We start from the raw sequence: 18,462 nt of genomic DNA on the forward strand, positions 1-18,462 counted from the left end.
TTTTTTTTTTTTTTTTTTAAGAGGAGATCACCTGTTTTACCTGAGTTTACTGTGTGGGACATCATAATCTGAGTTATTGCTAGGCTACAGACCTCTCTGGAGAGATGAACCATCCCCTTCTGCATGGCGAACTTTCCAACACGTTTTTAATGTTTACGTTCCTAAATATGAAGTTTTTTTAAACACATTGTGTTGCTTAGAGTTACGTTTATCGCTATACAACCAGATGCAATAGCTGCCTTTTGATGATCAAGAGAAAAGAATGATTCTCACACTCAACAGTAACAAAAAGAATCCCTCATCCCCTCATTCAACCCAGGAAATGGGGGGCTCCAGTATGTCAGAGCAGAGATCCCTCCCTCTTAGAAAAAAGAAAGATTCATTTATCAGTGAATCTCCAGAAGGAGGATAATGCAATCGCCCACGGACTTTGATGGAGTCATTATTCATCCAGCTCCCTATAAAGTTTCAGAGAAATCGGGTTGCTTCTGAGAGAGAAAGGCTTTTAAGTTGGGAGTTTAATGGATGATAATGTGAGTTTTAACCAAGACTGAGGATCACCATGATGGACGTGGCTTTTAAAAAGCTCAGGTGCTCTCAGGAAGTTTATTTTTTTTCTCCCTCCCTGTCATTTAAACAGAAAACCAGCTTCAACTAAAACATCAATGAGATGATAAAACAGGGAAACTGATACCGTTTTTTTTATTATTTGTATGAAACAAAACTGACGTTTTAGTGTCCTCTTTCAGCCGGATCCTCTTTGTGTTAAGTGCAGGCTCTCCTACATGGTGCTGTGTGTGAGGGAGCACACTCAACCACTTTTTCACCTTAAGGTGGAATTGATGAGTCTGCCATGTGGATCCTGAGCTATCACAGTATGCGCTTGAGACAGCTGCTCCTGCTGATCGTGACACTTCAGCAGATGAGGTTAAGCTGCTGACCCAAACCCCGCCCCTTCCTTTTTCCTGCATCCATGGCTCCCACTCGACGGGATGGATCTGGGCTCCTACCAGCTCCTCGCTGCCGCAGTAACGGACTCCAAATAAATCAGGGGAGGCGAGTCAGGTGTTTTGATTTCCAAACTGCTGTCAGCCCCAGGACTCCTCCTCGTCCATCTGAGGAATGCTGACCGCTCTGCATCTCTGCCACTGATTTATGGCTCTTTTCCCCACTATCCATTACCTGCCACGCTGTCTCAACCTTTATGTCTAAACAAAGACCTGCTTTAGCATTGTTTACCACAACTCAGCCACCCACACCGGCACACTTCCGCCCCACTAAGAGACAATTGACATTTATGCTTATGGGGAGTCAGCAGATGTGGTGGGGGAGTCTAACTGTATGTTGAGGCTCAGTGTTTGCGGTTTTAATCATCAGGCTACACTTTCACGTGTTTTCCTAGAGCCGCACGGTCATGAGTGCCTCCTCTCCCACTTCCTGCACGATAATAGCGGTGACTCTGGTGTTTGTCTTTTGGCTTTGCAGGGGAGTAATGTCATGGAAGACCAGGACTTAAGAGAGATTGGAATCACGGACACGAGCCACAGGAAGAAGATCCTTCATGCAGCACGCGCCTTTCCGAAGGTAACAAGTCCAGACCTCCTCAACCTGTAAAAACACATGAATGTGCTGCACGGGTTGACATGTATGATAAAGTGGATTTATAGTCCAAAAGTGAAAAACAGTCTAACCTGCTATTTGATTATGTGCTAGCTTTAAAAAAACCTGAAATGTCTTAAAGACCCACTTTAATAAAGATTGTGCTTTTAACGTGTTCTTGTTGCATTTTTCGTATGGAGGACATTTATTTAGAAAATTAAGCCTAAAATTGAACCTCTGAGTGTTTCTTTATACAAATTGTTGTGGATCCAGAGCAGACGAATAAATTCCATCTGAAAAAGAGATTACTTGATGCACAGAAAATAAACCCTCCTCCGCTCCATTCTGATGCATCCACCTGCAGACTTATACATCCATGTACCGTCTTTGTTTTCCCTCGTCTGAACTGGAATCTGACTCAAACCTATGCGGCTGGATATCTCCGATATTACTCGCCATTTTTGTTGCACCAGTATTATTAGGTCGGGGGTGTGAGGGACTGTAAGCTAGCGGGAGAGAGTGTAAGTTTTCAGCAACAGAGAGGGGGGAGGGGGGTTGCTCCATGCCAACAGTCCCGCCCACAACCAATTTCTAATGACCTGCTCTGCAGAAACTATGTCCTAGAAAACGACATGGGTTGGTACCACTGGAAACGCTTTTACAGTGGATCAAATCCTGCTGTCGAAGGTCACTGTCCAGAACCCTTCAAAGCATCTGAGATGGCTGATCTGCTCTCACACAGGTGAAAGCGCTGGGCTGTGACGGCAGCAACTCCTTGTCCGCCTGGCTGGAAAATCTGGGTCTGCTGGAGTACTTGCCCAACTTCCTGGCCAGCAACTACCACACCCTGGACTGTGTTAAAAACCTCTGGGAGCTGGAAATCGTCAATGTGAGTCACGCTGACTTCCATGGACCGCACGTGGAAAGGGGGGAAAGTCAGGTTTTGAGTTTGTCTGAAGGAATTTAGTTGAACAGTTGAAGCTCAGAGTGGAGTTCACAGACAGTGAAAAGTAGAAGTTGCACACAAGGACAGAACAGCAGATGTAGAAACTGTATTGGTTGGTTGGTTGTGCGGCAAAAATTCTTTTTGTTCTCTAAAATTAAATCGTGTTTTATCGTAGATTCTACTGTATCTTTAGTCTCATTTTACCAAGGTTTTTCCTTGTTAAAGTCCATTTCTAACACTTTTAGTTTGTTGTTGTGCTGTCTTGTCATTTGGCTTTTGTTTTATTTAAAAGTTCTTTAGTGTGCTAATCCAACTGTTAAGAAGCTGTACCTTCTAAACATGTCTACAGCAGCGTCGCCCAACCCCAGTTCTTTAGAGTTGCCACCCTGCTTGTCCTCAGTTGCCCCTGCCGTACCTACTGCCAACTTACCTAGAGGAAGTTTGTTTAGTTGGAATCTAAAACGATCTGACCCCGGTAGAAAGAGTTGGTGGTAGATGGCGGAGGATCTTGAGGGGCTTGTTTTGCAGCAATTCATTCATTGTACCCGCCGGGTTAATCCTGTGTAAAGTCTGGTCTGGTTTTCCTAAAGCTTTGGCCATTTGAGAACATTTTCTCTGTTTCCGTCCCTCAGGTTCTGAAAATCACCTTGCTTGGCCACAGGAAGCGGATCATCGCCTCCTTAGCAGAGAGACCTTATGAGGAGCCTCCGGTGAAACCCCCCCGCTTGTCCCAGATCAGGGTGAGAGCTTCTACACTGCATGGGACGATGGTGCCCCCCCCCACACACACACACTTTCCAATTCAAGTTCAGTGTGTTTCATTTTTAGATACTGAAATGTAAAGCTTACATTGTAATAAGAGAGGACAGAAACACCCTCTAAGGCTTCAGCTTTATTCTTTTCATTTTTATTTTATATTTCCACCTTAGGTTGTGTTTTTAATAATAAAGATTTTGAAGATTGAATCAAAATAGCCCAGTCTCTGGTCAAAACACAGCTGAACTATGTTTTTTTTAAAAAAAAAAAGCTGTCCATCACATCCCAGTGTCCCTGTTTCTCCAGTGTCAGGACCTGCCAGGATCTCCCACCTCTTCCCCTTTCAGTCCGATGGATCAGTACTCCGGACGCTCAATGGACCCCCTGGTGCCTGCAGGAGAGCCCAGCAGGAGGAAAGGGGCCGAGAGCGACTATGAAGCTTCCCAAAGACATCGCACTGAGCGCCACAAGCCTCACGTATGTGCTTTCTCTGAGAGGTGCTTTGTTGTGATGTAGCAGTTAGGAAGATTTTCCGCTAATCCTGTGCCTTTTTACTGTCATCAGGAGCGGCACGAGGAGTGGAATCGGGAACCTCGCTTGACTCTGAGACCCCCTAGTCTGGCTGCTCCATATGCTCCGGTCCAGGAGTGGCACCACCAGCCTGAGGAGCTCATTTTTGAGTCCTGCTCCTATGAAGCTAACGTACAGAAACACTTTGCCTCTAATGCTCTCATCAGATGCTAAATTACGATCAATCCAACGCGTTCTTTGTCGTTTGCTTGCAGTACCTCGGTTCAATGCTTATTAAAGAGCTGAGGGGCACAGAATCCACGCAGGACGCCTGTGCCAAAATGCGGGTGAGCGGGAACTCTTGGTGGATTGTCGGTGGAGGATGTTCAGTTTCATCATATTTTTTTTTACACTCATCTGTGGCCACATTTCTTTCAGAGATCAACAGAACAAATGAGGAAAGTTCCGACCATCGTCCTCTCCATCACATACAAAGGCGTCAAATTCATTGACGCAGCCAATAAGGTCAGCAGATACCATTTTCAAAGCGTAACTATTGGTCTTTTAAACAGGATTATGCTGTTTTTAGAAACGATTTTTTGATTTTGCCTTAAAAAAGACATAAATCACGATTAAAATACCACCGGAAATGCTTTCACAATAGATCAAAAGATGATCGGAGTGGAACTTTAACATTTAGTTAACTGCTGCTATCCAAAAAACCTTATTTTGCCTGTAATATAGTCTGTGTTCATGTCAACAAAAACACTCATGTAAAGTATATTTACACAAAAAAATGGACAATAATCCTGAAGATATAGAGAAATCTTTGGATTGTAGAAAAAATCAGTTTTGTCCAGAATTGAACCTGATTAAAATGGTTTGATGGGAAATTTAGAAAGCATTGCATATACAAACTTTGCAAAGGGTTATTTAAGCAAACTATAATGAACTTCAATAAAAGAGCCTTTCAAAGTCTGGAATCGTTTTCTTCTCCATAGTTTTTTCCTTCCTCTGTGAATATTTAACCAGTCTAAAGCTCACTCATACTTCTTGTGCTTCTCCATGCAGAACATCATTGCAGAGCACGAGATCCGCAATATCTCCTGTGCAGCCCAGGACCCGGAGGACCTGTGCACGTTTGCTTACATCACTAAAGACCTGCAGACCAGCCACCACTACTGCCACGTCTTCAGCACGGTGGATCTGGTGAGGACTTCTCTGAGCTTCAGAGCAGGGATTCATTTAGGAAACCAGGAGGATTGGAAAACGTGTTTTTGTCACAGCTTCCAGACTTTAAGCAGACAGGAAAACAGAAGAAATAAAAGTGAGCAGATAGAGAGCAGTTTTAGCATCATTTTTGGAAATTACACCCAAAGCATTTATTCGGTTATTTATACAGTTTTCTTCTGGAGTTTTTGGAAGTTTGTGATGAAATTCTAAAAGAAAAAAACTTTACTAACTTTTCTTTTAAAATAATAATATCATGTTTATTTTTACTTTGGGGAAAAAAAAGGAAAGGGACTTCTGTCAAAGAAATGTTCTTGAGGAGTTGCAAACATCAGTGTATCCGGTCATCACTGTTATCTCCACACTTGCCCCATCTCCTCTGAGTTTCACGCTTCGGCTCTTCTCGATAGCCTCCTCTGGGATTCGGCTCCACCTCAGCCCAGATAAGCAGCCCTCCATTACCTGCTGGTGTCCCCCAGAGATCCGGCGATCGGGCCTTTAATCTGAGCGCCGTCATTTGAACAATGCAGGCTTTTCTCCTGATGTTTGTGGTTATCGGAGCTCTGCTGTGTCCTCTGTGCGACTCATATAAGAGTCCGCCCATCCCACCTTCAGCTGCCAACATCACAGAAGTTTGATAACCATCGCCGGCGGCAACAAAGCTGTTCATTTTTATTAATAATTCGGGTTTAGTATGCTGCTGACCTCCGGTCTCTTCATCAAGTTAAAAGGTTTGGCTGGTTTCATAAACCATAACTGAAACATGCAGCTTCTTCACTGTTCTCCAGATGAAGCAGCTTTTACAAGTTTTCAGAGCTAATCGAAGGAATTCAACAGCTTTCCCTAAAGGTAGTAGCAGTTAGCCTGATGAGTTACCCTTGTGCCGGAGTTTGCCGGCCAGAGCTTTTACTCTATGATCTTCCTCCAGAACCTGACATACGAGATCATCCTGACGCTAGGCCAGGCCTTTGAGGTGGCATACCAGCTGGCTCTGCAGGCCCAGAGGACCAAACAGCACCAGAATCTGTCTGCAGGAGCTGCTTCTGAACTCTCCGACACGAGGCCGGGCAGACCTGTGCCCAGACCCCGGGGGAGTATACGCAAATCAGGGGTGAGCGGAACAACAAGCATGTTTTGTTGTTTTTTTTTAGCTTGCATGTTGCTAATAAAGAGGTGTTTTGAGAGACATTTTATTTTATGATCAGCTATCAATTCTTTTTTGTAGAACAGAAGTCTGCTTTCAACTCTTTTGCTTTGTTTTTTGCTGTTTAGTCTTGTATATCTTTATCTCATCAGTCATTCTTCTAAGATCATAATATCCTCTAAGTGATTATTATGACGTTTATTTTCATCATAACTTCTGATCATTTTTTCCCTTAACGTAGTGAGATTCACTATGAGATGCATTCAACAGAGGAGGACCATCAAGCCTTGTCTTTAGCCCCACCCCCAGCTTGTTTTTCTTCTATTCCCCGTTGATTAACTCGATCAGGTGATTCAGCTTTAATGAACCAAACAAACCTGATCCAGGTAAACTGCAGAAACAAGGGTGGGGATAGCTGGAAAACAAACAGGGCGTTGGAGCAGGAGGCCTTTGGATGAAGTGTTTGGCTTTGGTGCCCTCTAGTGGCTGATTTATAATATGACATTAAAAGCTTTTCTTCACCTGTTTCACGCATCACAGTGTTTGCCCAAAGTGCCCAAAGGCGCCTTTACAGTTTGATTATTGACCCTTTCTCTTTAGAAACTATAGCATGATAGCCAGGATTGGTTTGCTCACCAACAGGGACTAAGAAAAAAAAGCTCTCAAACAGAAATTCACAACAGCTCAGCACTGACACAGATATTTGGAAAATTATCAGCACATGTTTGTTGGTGCAACTTAGAAAATCTGATATGTGTTGATATTTTTAAGTAAAAAATTAGTGAGCTATTTAAAAACAGACATCTGTTCCTCTAATTATTTCAATAATAGAAACAACAGTGGCACAATATGAGGAATGGATGATATTAGTGATCAATATTGTGATGATATGATTTGTGAAACATGGACAAATAGCAAAACAAATAATTCACTGAACCATTTTTATTCAAAACCGTCAACACAACTGAAATGTATTTCCAAATGACCCACATCTGCATAGAAAGTGGGCATCCAACATAAAAGGGCTCCGTCTGTTTGGTCAAATGCGTAAAAGGCTCGATTTGTTCTTTTTAAATACTTCGAGCTGCCATGAGATTGTTTTAGCATATTTGCAAACATTTAAACTAACTATTGGGGGAAATGGGGAAAATCATTTTTTTTAAATAACAGAAATATGGCAGCCAATCATTTACATTGTTGTATTAAAAACATTGAGGAAGGACATACGCTGTTACCTTTTCAAATTAAAGCTTCGCTTCTGTCAATAAGAAGAACTAGCATTGGTTTGTTGCATCTTATTTTGAAATTTTTCAGACTGTAGGCTGCTGGAGTTCTTCCTTTTTCATGAATTCTGTGTGAAGAGTGTTGTCTGGTAGCTTTTAGGTTCATGTGTAGTTGGTTTGTAACGGTGTAGCGTAAAGGTTTAGAGCCTGAAAACGTCTACATCCTGTCTGTCTGCAGGGGGATCTGCTGGAACAAGAGGGGGACCCTCAGTCCCAGAGCAGTGCTGCCTGGCTGGTGGACTCCAAGGAATCCAAGCGCACTATCAGCACTAAGTACGAGACCACCATATTCTGAAAGGAGCTCCTCCTTCCTCCTCCCCATGGGCCTTGGTCTCACCTTTTGTCCCTTCACCTCCTCCTGTTGTGCCTTTTGACTGTGACTCCTCCCTGCTCGCCGCCTCGTTGTCTTCCTCCGATGGTCCTAACACTAAAACACGCTTTCCTGCCTATGTGGGCAGCGCTTTGCAAGTGCGCCCGTCACCTTCACCGCTCCCGCTGTGGCCCGTCTTCCCCGCTCTCCTGTTTTTGTAGCCCCCCCCCCCCCCCCCCCCCCCCCCCCCTCCTCCCTCTTGTTTTCTTTCAGTGATCAGCTCTTTTTCTCTCGCTGCATTAGGCGCCGGCCGCTCTGAAGCGCTCCTCTCACACCTGTCACCTCCTGACTCCCGTGAGCAATTGCCGCTTAGGCGAGCGCCACCCCCCTGCACATACCCTGTACCTGGAGGGGCGTGTTTCCTGAGGAAACAGCGGAGCTGCTTCTGTAATTCTATGCATCATCGGCAGGATTTGGCTTCTGCTCAGTGGGATGTAGACTTGCAGGCATATGGGGGGGGGGGGTCACGCCTAGCTTCCTGCTTTGAAGGAAAACGGGGCTAAGATCGTAGCACTGTGATGAAGTCCTCTGTCGCACTTTCTGGAGGGAGGGGCGGCGAGATTCCCGCCGCTGCTGCAGAACACGGATAGTCTGGATCATCTCAGCTTTAGAGTGAGCAGAAGGACTTAAACCCCTTCCTCTGAGACAAACCAACCACGACTAAGCACTTTTACCAAATCTCCAAGTTTGCATGAATAAGTGCATTTTTTCCCCTTTCTTTCTTTCTTGTCACTACGAATGCCTTTGTTCTTCATTCTGTCAGTGCTGCCTTTGCGTTTCTTCTGTTTGCCAGCAAGTTAATATTTCACCGCTGACGGTGAAAAGAGTTAACCATTTTTTAAATGGAGGGAAGAGGACAATCCGTAACTTTTGTGCTTTTTTTTCTTCTTTTTTTTTTGTTTTAGTCGATGATGAGCTGACCTGTGTGTCTGTGTGTCCCCCCCTCCTGCAGCTGAAAACTGTGGCTGCTCCCGGTCAGTATGACGGGACAGGAGCGAGTCCTGCTGCGTGGCAGACGGGACAGCGTCCCACCTCCCACGCAGTAGACTGCATCGCCTCTTCCAGCAGAAGACTGCGCCACGGTTCCTCCCTCGACTCTCACCTCCTCCCTGACGTTCATTAAGACCCCCGCCGCATCAGAATTTTTTTTGGGGGGGGGAAATGAAGCAGCAGGTTTCACAGCAGAACTTGTAGCTGAAGAGGAAAGGGGGAGTCAGTTTAGACTTCACCCTGCAGGTATCTTCCTCCCTCTTGAATCCCAACGGTGGAGATCTCTGCATTCTGATCGAGATGAACTCAAACCAAACACTACAAAGATTTTTTTTATATCTATATTTTGTGCTTTTATTTGGTACGAAATTGTCTTTATTACTATCATTATTTTTTCATAGGAGTGGAACTGGATCAGGTGTGGTTCACAGGTTTATCAGTCACGAGCATAATCTAGGCGAGGCAATTGAGGGAAACCTGCCATGCAGGGTTGGTACGACCGTCAGTGAGACTGGTTGTAGTTGCTGATCATTGATGGTACTTTTTTGACGCGTAGCTGTGCGTCGGGGTACCCCACCCCACCCGCCCACCCCGCGGTACGATGCGTGACTCAGACGGACACGCAGTCTCCAGCCACCCACCCGGTCCTGTTCTGCTTTTGCACATTTGCCAAGGATCAGGAGAAACTTTGGATCTAATCTGACGACGACTTAAATGAGAACAATTGGGGATTCTGGTGGTCTATATTTTGATACTTGAATGATTTTTGTTTTTATAAATATATATATATATATGTATATGTATGTATGTACCTATGTAATTTTTTGACGTTTGTCAAATGAGAGAAAAGGACTATGTCTTATAAATGAAACATATCGTGAGCAAAAATACTTTGTGGTTTAAAAAATAAAGACTGAGAAAGTGATATAAGAGGGACCTCACTTTAAAGAAAAGATTGTACATAATCTTAGTCTTCCAGTCTTTTTTATGATTATTTTTCATAATTGTTCAGCCAATAAATGTTGCAGTTAGAACTCCTGACCCTGTTCTTCTTCTGGTTTGTTGACGGCTCAGAATCCCTGCTGGTGTTCTTGTTTATGTTTAGCGACTCTGGCCCTAAGGATGATGGGAACTTGAGTTTATTCCACTGTGATTGTGTTTACACGTGCATCACGTCACGGATGAGGGCTGCTGTTCCCAGAAGAACAAAGAATCCCCTGTAGTTCTGCTTTTGTTTTGTTTTTTTTTTGCATGAGAGCTCTCACACACGCTGGAAGGCATGTAAAGAGTGAACCATGCAAACACTTTTAAGAGGAAATGAGTGAAAGCTATGATAGATTCAACCTCTTAGATCCTTCCTTTAATGAAAAGAATGGACTGATTCAGCATCCACTCTAATCTAGAGAGGAAAAGTCCTTTAAAAATAAAAGCACACAAACACAAAAAGGTCAAGATGTTGAAGAAGGGTCATGTTTAGCCGGTTAAATGCCGGTTAAGTGTTTACTCTCTTTCTATGTGTGGATTTTGTATTGAGATGGGTTTACTCAAATGTTTTTAAAATGAGTTTAAACCCTTTAGATTGTAGCATCGTTGGCATGGTTCATAAACCTCTTACTCAGCGTTCATTATGCAGTCCTTTTAGTCTCTTTCCTCATTTTACGCACCTCAAGTAATGTATGCAAACTTTTCGGATGAATGTACAAACAAAATAATTCACTTTTAGTATGAGTTACTGTCGGTGACATGTCAGCATTCCTCAAACTGCCTTTTTCCCTTAAGCAGTCCTTCTTTTCTGCCTCGTACGTTTAACTTGCCAAACCACTGAAGTATAGGATTGTACCACTTTTTGGTGATATTTCCACTTACACTTTTGCATTTTGAGGCATCGTTTTTCCAAAAACTCCGGATTTAGTTTACTTTGGTATGTTCTAGTTTTCCCTTTTATAAAGATATTCAGCAACAGATCATTTTTCTTCTATTTAATGAAAATGGAACCTGCATGAAAGTGTTACTAAATAAAAGTACAAGCCACTTATTATAATACAATGAAAATTATTTTTAAAGCCAAAAAAAAAAAACTTCCTCTGAAATTAAAAAATCTTTTTCAGGAAAGAGATGGAGAATATTGACTAAGAAAGAAAGATGACATCACAAAGCCTTGTGTAAGGACAAACCCAAAGCGTACGTGCTCTTCCGTCTGTGGGGTGAGGTTATGGAATACCATGGAGGAAGGTATCAAAATTAGTAAAACTGTAACGCACAAAAAAAATACAAACTGAAAATCTCGGAAACATAAAAATTAGAAAATGAGAAGCCTAATGGGCCAATCAGGAATCGGAAGTTGTTTTGGTACCTAGACGCTCATTGTGTTTTTCTACTTCTTTGTTTAAGGGAAAAAATGATTATATGTTTAATTTGTAAAAATGTATAGATGCGCCCCTCCTGGTTGTGACGCCCAAGGCAACCTCTCTGATGGGTCCTAAAGCGATCCATGTTCCCGGAAGCGACGGTTCTCACCTGTGCGTGCGTGCGTAAGAGCGCACGCGCGTGTTCCACAGCAGTTCAGTCTGTGTGGCTCCGCTCGTGGCGCAGGTTCACTTCCAGGAACAGCGCGGAGCTGCAGGCGCAGAGTGTGTCATGGACCCACACCTGAAAACCAGCTGGAGATCCTGAAAAGGCTAAACTTTTCCTCACACGCAGGTAAGATATATATATATATATATATCCATCCATCCATCCTTTATTACCTTTTCTGAGTGTCCACACTGTCTTATTTTGAAAAATGACAGTCAGCAAATCAGCTCAATCAGTTCTTACCTTTTTAGAACAGAGTACTCCGAGTCCGGAAAAGTGCAAATATTATTACAATAATGTCGTTATAAGGAGAGGCTGCTGAACTATTCAGTTAAAAACAAAGTTGCCTTTGTGTTAAAAGCTGTTGAACTTGATGTTGAACCGTTTTTGTTTTTGTTTGTGAATGATTAATCTGGATCAAGATGACCTTCTGGGCGCACGCCTAACCTTTCTTGACCTCCAGGATTCTCAGGGTCAGAGGAATGTTTTCTGATGAGAGTCCCGCCTGGTTCTGGTGCAGCTCGGCTCACATCACAGAGCTTGGCTGGACTTGTCTTCCAGATGGGGAAGCCAGCAAAGTGACATTCCTGTCCTCATTATGTTTGACTCAGCTGAGTTCAGATTGCTCTGGCAGTGCTGCCCTGCAGGTTTGTTACCCGTTTCCAGCAGGTGTTGACCTAGAGGTTTTTTTTTCCTGCTTAGCTGGTGTCTGTGTCACAATGGGAAGGGACGGTAATTAACACGATTAAACAATTACAATAAAACAGGTTCATGTTTTGCCAGCAGGCTTTTAATTTTTAGAAAACAAGAGTAAATGCAGGGGGAGGGACATTCCACTTTTTAGTACAACATTCAATTTCTTTATAATTAGATCTTAAAAGCAAGCACTTTAATTCTTTTTGTTGTTCGATCTAGTTTATTTCATGTCAGTAGAGCTTGTACTGAATTCCTCCACCTTTCAGAGCCAGTCGTCCCTGTCTGTCTTCATCATGAATGTTGTTCCAAACATACTTCCAAAAAAATGTCCCTACAGCCTCTGACAAAGAACTCAAATGTCTCAGCAGCTCGATTAGATATTCATATATAGAAATCTGGAGATCAAACCAGCAACCTCCTGACTGAGGAAAGGTTTTCTGCATACGTTGGACATTTATGAGATCTTCACTACTGTGCAACATGTGTTCTGTTGTCAGTTGCATAAATCCAATGACCTGATGTGTCAATAGATGCGTCATTTCAGTGTTTTCTGCCCAAATATCGTTTTATTTTATACACAAACACTTTTGTTTCCACAGGAGTTATGACCTCTCCATCCCCACTGTCACAGACGGACACTTAGTCCAGATAGAATTTCTGAATATTATTGCTTTAATTCTTATTATAGAGTGAGTTTTTCTTTTTCTTTTTATCAATTGTAATTTACTTGTAAAAATGTCCAGAAGATAAGGCGTGCAGGCTGACATGTAGACCAAGAAATTCCTGACTCACATGACTAACCTTCAGTTCAGCTGCTGGTGTGTTTAATCAAATGTTAGAGGAGATAAGGCAACAATGAAGGTATTTTTGTTCGGCTTTCCTGAACACATCTCAGTCTGTCTGCCGCCACTCAAAACTCTTCCGTTTTTTCTTCCTACTGAGATGCAACAGACTGCATTTAGTCGCTCTTATAAAAGTTTAGGAGCTTTGCGTTGATGGAGACATCAGTTGTGTATAAAGTTCCCTTTTTCTTTGGGTCATAAAAGGCTTTTACGTTGTGTTTTTGATATTTAATCTCGTGAAGCCAGAATACCATTTCTGCTTATGAAATTCAGCATTAAAGGTTGGGGAAAAAACTGTTGTTTTTTTTTAGCTACTTAATAATTTGAGCACAAATCAGGATCAGCTTTTTTGGACAAATACAGTGGATATCCAAACAATTTAGCGTCTGTTTCTTATGCTGTCGTGCAAACCAAGCAAGGTATAGAATGGTGTAAAAAGGTAAAGACAAAAAAAGAAACCATGTAAAAAATAATGAAGGAAAATATAAAGATAAATAAAAATACAGCAGTAGTTGCGGTGACAGTTCTCATGTTTCTGTTCCATACTCTTTAAATGGTCAAGAGTTCATCAGAGTGAAGGCTCTGGGGAAGATGCTTTAGGCACTGATTATTATTGATTGTTTGTTTTTAGTATGATTTTTTTCATTGCACTTTATTTATTTATTTTTACCTCTGTGCTTCAAAATGTTCAAATCCTCCCGGCATTTTCTCAATAAGTTGAACCCAAATAAAGGCAGCTTTGTCTTACCTGTTCTGGATTTAGTAGAAACAACCTATGCATGAATGCACAAGAACACAACATATCGTATTTCTTTCTCATTGGCCTGTTCTATGGTTTAGAATGTGATCACTAATTTCTTTTATTATTATTTTTTGTAGTCTTTTTGGTGGGGGGCTGTTGTTTAGAGATAAAATGGCTTTTATCCTTGCCAAATAACTAAAACTTATTTTTGATCATTTTACATTTGCGTAAAAAAGCGGAATCTAAAATTTTTGATCAAGATCTTCCTTTTAACAGAACGCAGGAGATCGATCTTTCAGATGAAGGTGTCAGAGGCTGGATCGTAGGAAATCTGTCTCCACAGATCAGTAGATGTCCTAAACAAGAATGCCAGACAGTCGGGTGATTTGAAGGCAAACGCAGACATTGTAGTGACGAAAATAGGAGATGCTGTTTATTTACAGACATGACTAGTCAGTAGAAAATGAATGGGCAAAGGTTTGAGTCACAAAAGGGAAGATAAAGCAGTTAACATGCAAAACATGAATCGAAGGGACATGAGAGAAAAAATGCACCTACAGTATAGTTTACCAGCTATTATAACTCACTTCCTACTTGTCTCCTAAATTCAACATAATTTTTACACTCCCTTAAACTGTGAGAGCCACATATTTTGGAGTGAGAACTCTCCTGAACAGACGGCTAACCTGAATTCTGACCGTGACTCAAAGATGACCAAAGGAGTTTTGGTTTCTCCACAGCAAAGTAACTCACTTGAAACTGGTTCAGGTTCAGCTGCTCCTGATAAAGACACAAACCTTGCTTTCGCTTTAGCCTCGCTGGATATCGGTCTGACGGATCTGCCCGAACCTCCTCATTACCATGTTTCCAACCAAGTTGAACAAGACAATTCATCCCACGAAGTAGTAGTTTTCAGGAAGGTATGATTTGACTATTTTTTCTTGAAACTTATACGAGAGAAGGGCAGATTTTACAAGGTGTAAAGGTGGTTGTGTCAAACGTCAGGCCTTGGTCAGTGTTCTACATGTTTTCCAACCTGATCAAGGTCCTCAGCAGCAGGAAGGACAGGATTTCTGAAAAACCAGCTTGATGCCAGTCCTTGAGGCCTGGCGTCTGACACCCCTGCCTTACAGGGGCATGTGTCCATCTCTTGTTCATGCCCTGCGATGGACTGGGAAACTGTCGAGTGGTGTAGCCCGCCATCACCCTGAAGTAGCTGGATAGGCTCCAGCAACCCCAACCAGAATAAGCATGTTTACAAAATGAATGGAAAGTCTTGTAGAATGAGGAACATTCAGAAGAGGCTGCTCCTGCCATGACATAGATGTCACAGTGTGTGGTGGTGAAGGAAGCAATGAGCCGAAAGGGGAAGCTGTCAATTAACAGTCTGTCTGTTTTCCAGCGTTGCTCTGGGTGTTCATTGAGAGAACGAGCTTCCTGCTGAAGCCGACCATAAGGGGTAAAATCATGTGTGGATATATGCTGAGGCTCTTTTTCCTTTTTGTTCTTCTTGTGATATTTCCTTTCAGTTGCTAACATGAGTAATCCATATGACCTTTTTTTTTACATTAAAAGGAACATTAGTTGTCTTGGAACAAGAGGTCTAGATGGGTACATTTGTGTTTTTTCAAACGAAAACATTTCTTCATGAACTTCAGATCTTTGGGATGAAGTGGGAGTGGTTCACACCGCTATTCCTGAATGAAAAGGTTCCATTTCAGGGGATTCCTGTCTTCTGTTAGCATTCCTTCTTAAATAGTTTTGAGAAAATCTTAGTGGAACAGGACCAGGATTTGACTTTTGACAATCAACTCCATCTTTAGTACTGGGCCTGTTTTATGTCTTTTCAAAATAAAATTGTCTCATCTTTGCAGGACCGGTATTGTGAGCATTATCTCTCTATCTGCTGTAACGCAGCCTATTCATAAAACAGGGTTTTTCAACTAATTTTGACGCATAGAAGATACTTCCACGTTGCTGTTTTTTTTTTCATTTGTTGTTTTTCATGTTTTAATCTTTTTGTAGATTCCTCCCCCAATCAGCTTTTGGTGAGATCCACTCGACTGTTCAGAACAGCTTCCCCCTCTTGTCGGGGCGATGGCGAAGACATGGCCGGGCGGCGCCGCCATGGGATCCCTGAACACTGTGGACAGTGCAGGGAGCTGTGACAGTGTGATCAGTGGGAACTCTGGCTGCGTATGTACTCGTTTTTAAATTTGCCCAAAATACATTTTTTAACCTATCCCATCTCTCATCTGTGTGATTTCAAAATAAAAGCTTGAATGATTTTATAAGTGGTTTCTTTAGATCCCCTGGAACAATGCAGGTTTTTGTTCCTGTCCTCTCTCCGGCAGCTTGTAGCTCGAATGCCAGCTTGTTCATTTCTCAGAGTTTCATGTTGTCTGCAGAGTGACGACAGCATGGAGCACCTGTCTCCAGAGGAGAGGGCGTGTCTCATGTTTCTGGAGGAAACCATTGAAGCGATGGAGATGATGGAAGACAGCGGGATATCCAACGATGAGCCGGATTTTGGGCCAAAGTTGGAAGACAATAATCAGCCGACAGTCAACGGTACGCTGTTGACATCAAAAACTATCCTGTACCATTTCTTTGATAGTTTGGGGAGTTTGGAGTGTGCATATTAACATCAGAGTGTCTTTTTCCCATTAGGTATTTCGTGTTTATCACAAAAGAGTGGAAGTGATGAAAGTCTAGGTTATGTTGCAGGCGATCCTGGTAACACAACAATGAACCACACAACTCCTGCACTGGATCAAACCATTGAGCCCACTCCAGCTTCAGCTATCACACCGAAGGATGTTGAAACGGCAGACTTGGAGGTTCAATCCAGTCCTTCGATGTCCAGATCTGCTCCTGATGCTGCAGCCCAGTTGCCATTAAGTCAAGCTAATGCTGTGGGTGCAGCTTCTCATGATCCTGGGAATGGTATAACTACAGAACCCTGCTCTGCAGACGCCTCTGAACTCGATTTGGGCATTATCCCTCCTCCTTTAGACTTCATGGATGAACCAGAACCTCTTCCTCTACCAGAGGAGCTAAATGAAGTCCCTCCACAAGCAGAAACCCCAACTGAGCCTGAAGCTCCAGCCCCTGCTGACTTGCAGCAGTCGGAGCTAAAAGTCTCCTCAGAGAAACATTCGTTGAACTCCATTGAGGTAGATGGTCCTTCTGTTCCACCTCCACCAGCAGAGGAGGATTCTGTTCCTCTAAATCCATATCTTGATGTTCCTGAGCCCAAAGCCCCCCCTGCTGTGGCCCCAAAGCCAAAGAGCATTCCCGCTAACATCCTTCTGAGGTCCCACAAGTCCACAGGCACTGGCTCTGAAGCAAACTCCAGCCACTCCACAACCAGCAGGGACATGCTGATGGACCCTCAGAAGGTCCGAATGGAGGCACTTCGAAAACTTGGACTTCTCAAGGGGAGCCAGGAGACATCGCCCCCTGCTTCTGCCCATGGAGGGAGCCTAAAAAGCAGAACCTCCCAAGAGGTTCCCCCTCTCAGCCAAGGAGATCCTCCCCTCAGGTCACCTCCTAGCTCTCATGTCCACAGCCAGCCTGCAGCCTCCATGTCCCTCCATTCTGTGCCACCCGCTGCCGCCCCTGCCAAACTCCTCCCTGCTCCTGAAGCTTTCAGTGACATAGACGGTCCTCCTCCTCCGGATAATGAAGTCCCTATTGTCAGTGGAGCCTCTGTAAGTCCCCCTCCAGCGCCAATAAAGCAGCAAACTACACAAAAAATCAGCCGATCTGCCACCTTTGAGCAATGCAGCCTGAGTCCGTGCGCCAGCATGACCGTTCAAGGTGACAACGCCAAGCTCAGCCCCAAGGAACTGCATAAAATGCGGTCCCGCCCCGCTTCCATGGGGTGTGGGAAGGATTTATCCCGCTCCGCAGGAGGGGAGCCCCTGACAGGCCACTCCTTAAGGCAACAGCCGCATTCTCAGCGGCCTGTCCAAAACACCTTCCAGAACCCCAGAGAGTCGGCCAAGCTGCCTCGGTCGCAGGGGATCAGTGTTCTGATCTGCCCTCGTCCAGAGAACGCCGAGGACCGCCGCGAGGCGCTGAAGAAGCTGGGGCTTCTCAGATACTGAGCCCCCTCCCAGCAACCAATCACTCCCTCTAAATACAGAGACTGAACTGGACCAGTCAGGACTGAACCGGGCTTTTAGAGCTTTTTAACCTCATGGGTTTGTGATTCTTCAATTTTACAGCGCAATCTGATTGTTTTATTCATCAGAATCAGTCTCTGGTAATCCATAACTCCCTGTATGTATTGTACAAACATTTATGATGTCTATATGAAGAAAGCTGGAAGTAGAGTACTTGTTAAGTATTAATTTAATCCTATATTTTTCTTATTTTGAATGTGCACTTATAATCTACCACCTCATGCCTTTTGGGATGCATATGTGTTACGTCTGCATACTTCTCTTTAGTTTCCAGTCTAAAGTGTCACCGTTGTACTCCCTGCACTTTTGTTTTATTCTAGATGCCCTTTCTGTCTGTTCCAAGTCTTTCATATTTATTATAAACAGCACACGGTCAAAATACATGCATCAGAGCTGCAGGTTATTTCATTGTGTTTGTTGAAATTCAGGCACTGTGTTGTGTGTTTGCTGGAGCGTACGTCTGCATAATTCGTAGTACGCAGGCAGTGTGTAATAAGAATCTACAAAAGCGCGTGCTCTGCATAGCAGCACATCCCTCCCACACATGGGGACGTACAGCTGCACCACACTGCAGCTACTGCATGTGTCTA

General features: G+C 43.4%; 2 protein-coding genes across 27 annotated transcripts in view; both read left to right on the forward strand.

Moving 5' to 3' along the window:
• anks1aa (ankyrin repeat and sterile alpha motif domain containing 1Aa) overlaps positions 1–9,869 on the forward strand; it is a 54,949-nt gene extending 45,080 nt beyond the window's left edge. For 7 of the 24 annotated variants that reach the window (XM_078950380.1, XM_078950376.1, XM_078950371.1 and 4 more), the window contains 11 exons: positions 1,486–1,584; positions 2,342–2,488; positions 3,178–3,285; positions 3,608–3,778; positions 3,866–4,003; positions 4,087–4,158; positions 4,250–4,336; positions 4,883–5,020; positions 5,970–6,152; positions 7,647–7,741; positions 8,791–9,869. In XM_078950380.1, the coding sequence (XP_078806506.1) occupies positions 1,486–1,584; positions 2,342–2,488; positions 3,178–3,285; positions 3,608–3,778; positions 3,866–4,003; positions 4,087–4,158; positions 4,250–4,336; positions 4,883–5,020; positions 5,970–6,152; positions 7,647–7,741; positions 8,791–8,794 (1,242 nt within the window). In that variant the 3' untranslated portion in view covers positions 8,795–9,869. Of the gene's footprint in view, positions 1–1,485; positions 1,585–2,341; positions 2,489–3,177; positions 3,286–3,607; positions 3,779–3,865; positions 4,004–4,086; positions 4,159–4,249; positions 4,337–4,882; positions 5,021–5,829; positions 5,920–5,969; positions 6,153–7,646; positions 7,900–8,081 lie in introns of those variants that run through there. The other 17 variants (XM_023956737.2, XM_023956736.2, XM_023956741.2 and 14 more) reach the window with 4 other exon arrangements.
• A 1,518-nt stretch (positions 9,870–11,387) lies between these two features.
• LOC101163492 (specifically androgen-regulated gene protein) lies at positions 11,388–18,251 on the forward strand. Of its 3 annotated transcripts, XM_078950391.1 has the most exons (5): positions 11,406–11,528; positions 15,085–15,141; positions 15,708–15,878; positions 16,091–16,253; positions 16,353–18,251. In XM_078950391.1, exons 3-5 carry the CDS (start codon positions 15,780–15,782, stop codon positions 17,792–17,794), a joined length of 1,704 nt encoding a protein of 567 aa, XP_078806517.1. In that variant the 5' UTR covers positions 11,406–11,528; positions 15,085–15,141; positions 15,708–15,779; the 3' UTR covers positions 17,795–18,251. The 3 variants fall into 3 exon arrangements, with proteins under 3 accessions (XP_004070965.1, XP_078806517.1, XP_078806518.1); XM_004070917.5 differs by lacking the exon at positions 15,085–15,141 and having other exon boundaries at positions 11,388–11,528; XM_078950392.1 differs by lacking the exon at positions 11,406–11,528 and having other exon boundaries at positions 15,051–15,141.
• The last annotated feature ends 211 nt before the right edge of the window (positions 18,252–18,462 follow it).

Source organism: Oryzias latipes, chromosome 7, assembly GCF_053564925.1.
Source record: "Oryzias latipes strain Hd-rR chromosome 7, Olatipes_Hd-rR_3.1".
Lineage (NCBI taxonomy): Eukaryota > Metazoa > Chordata > Actinopteri > Beloniformes > Adrianichthyidae > Oryzias > Oryzias latipes.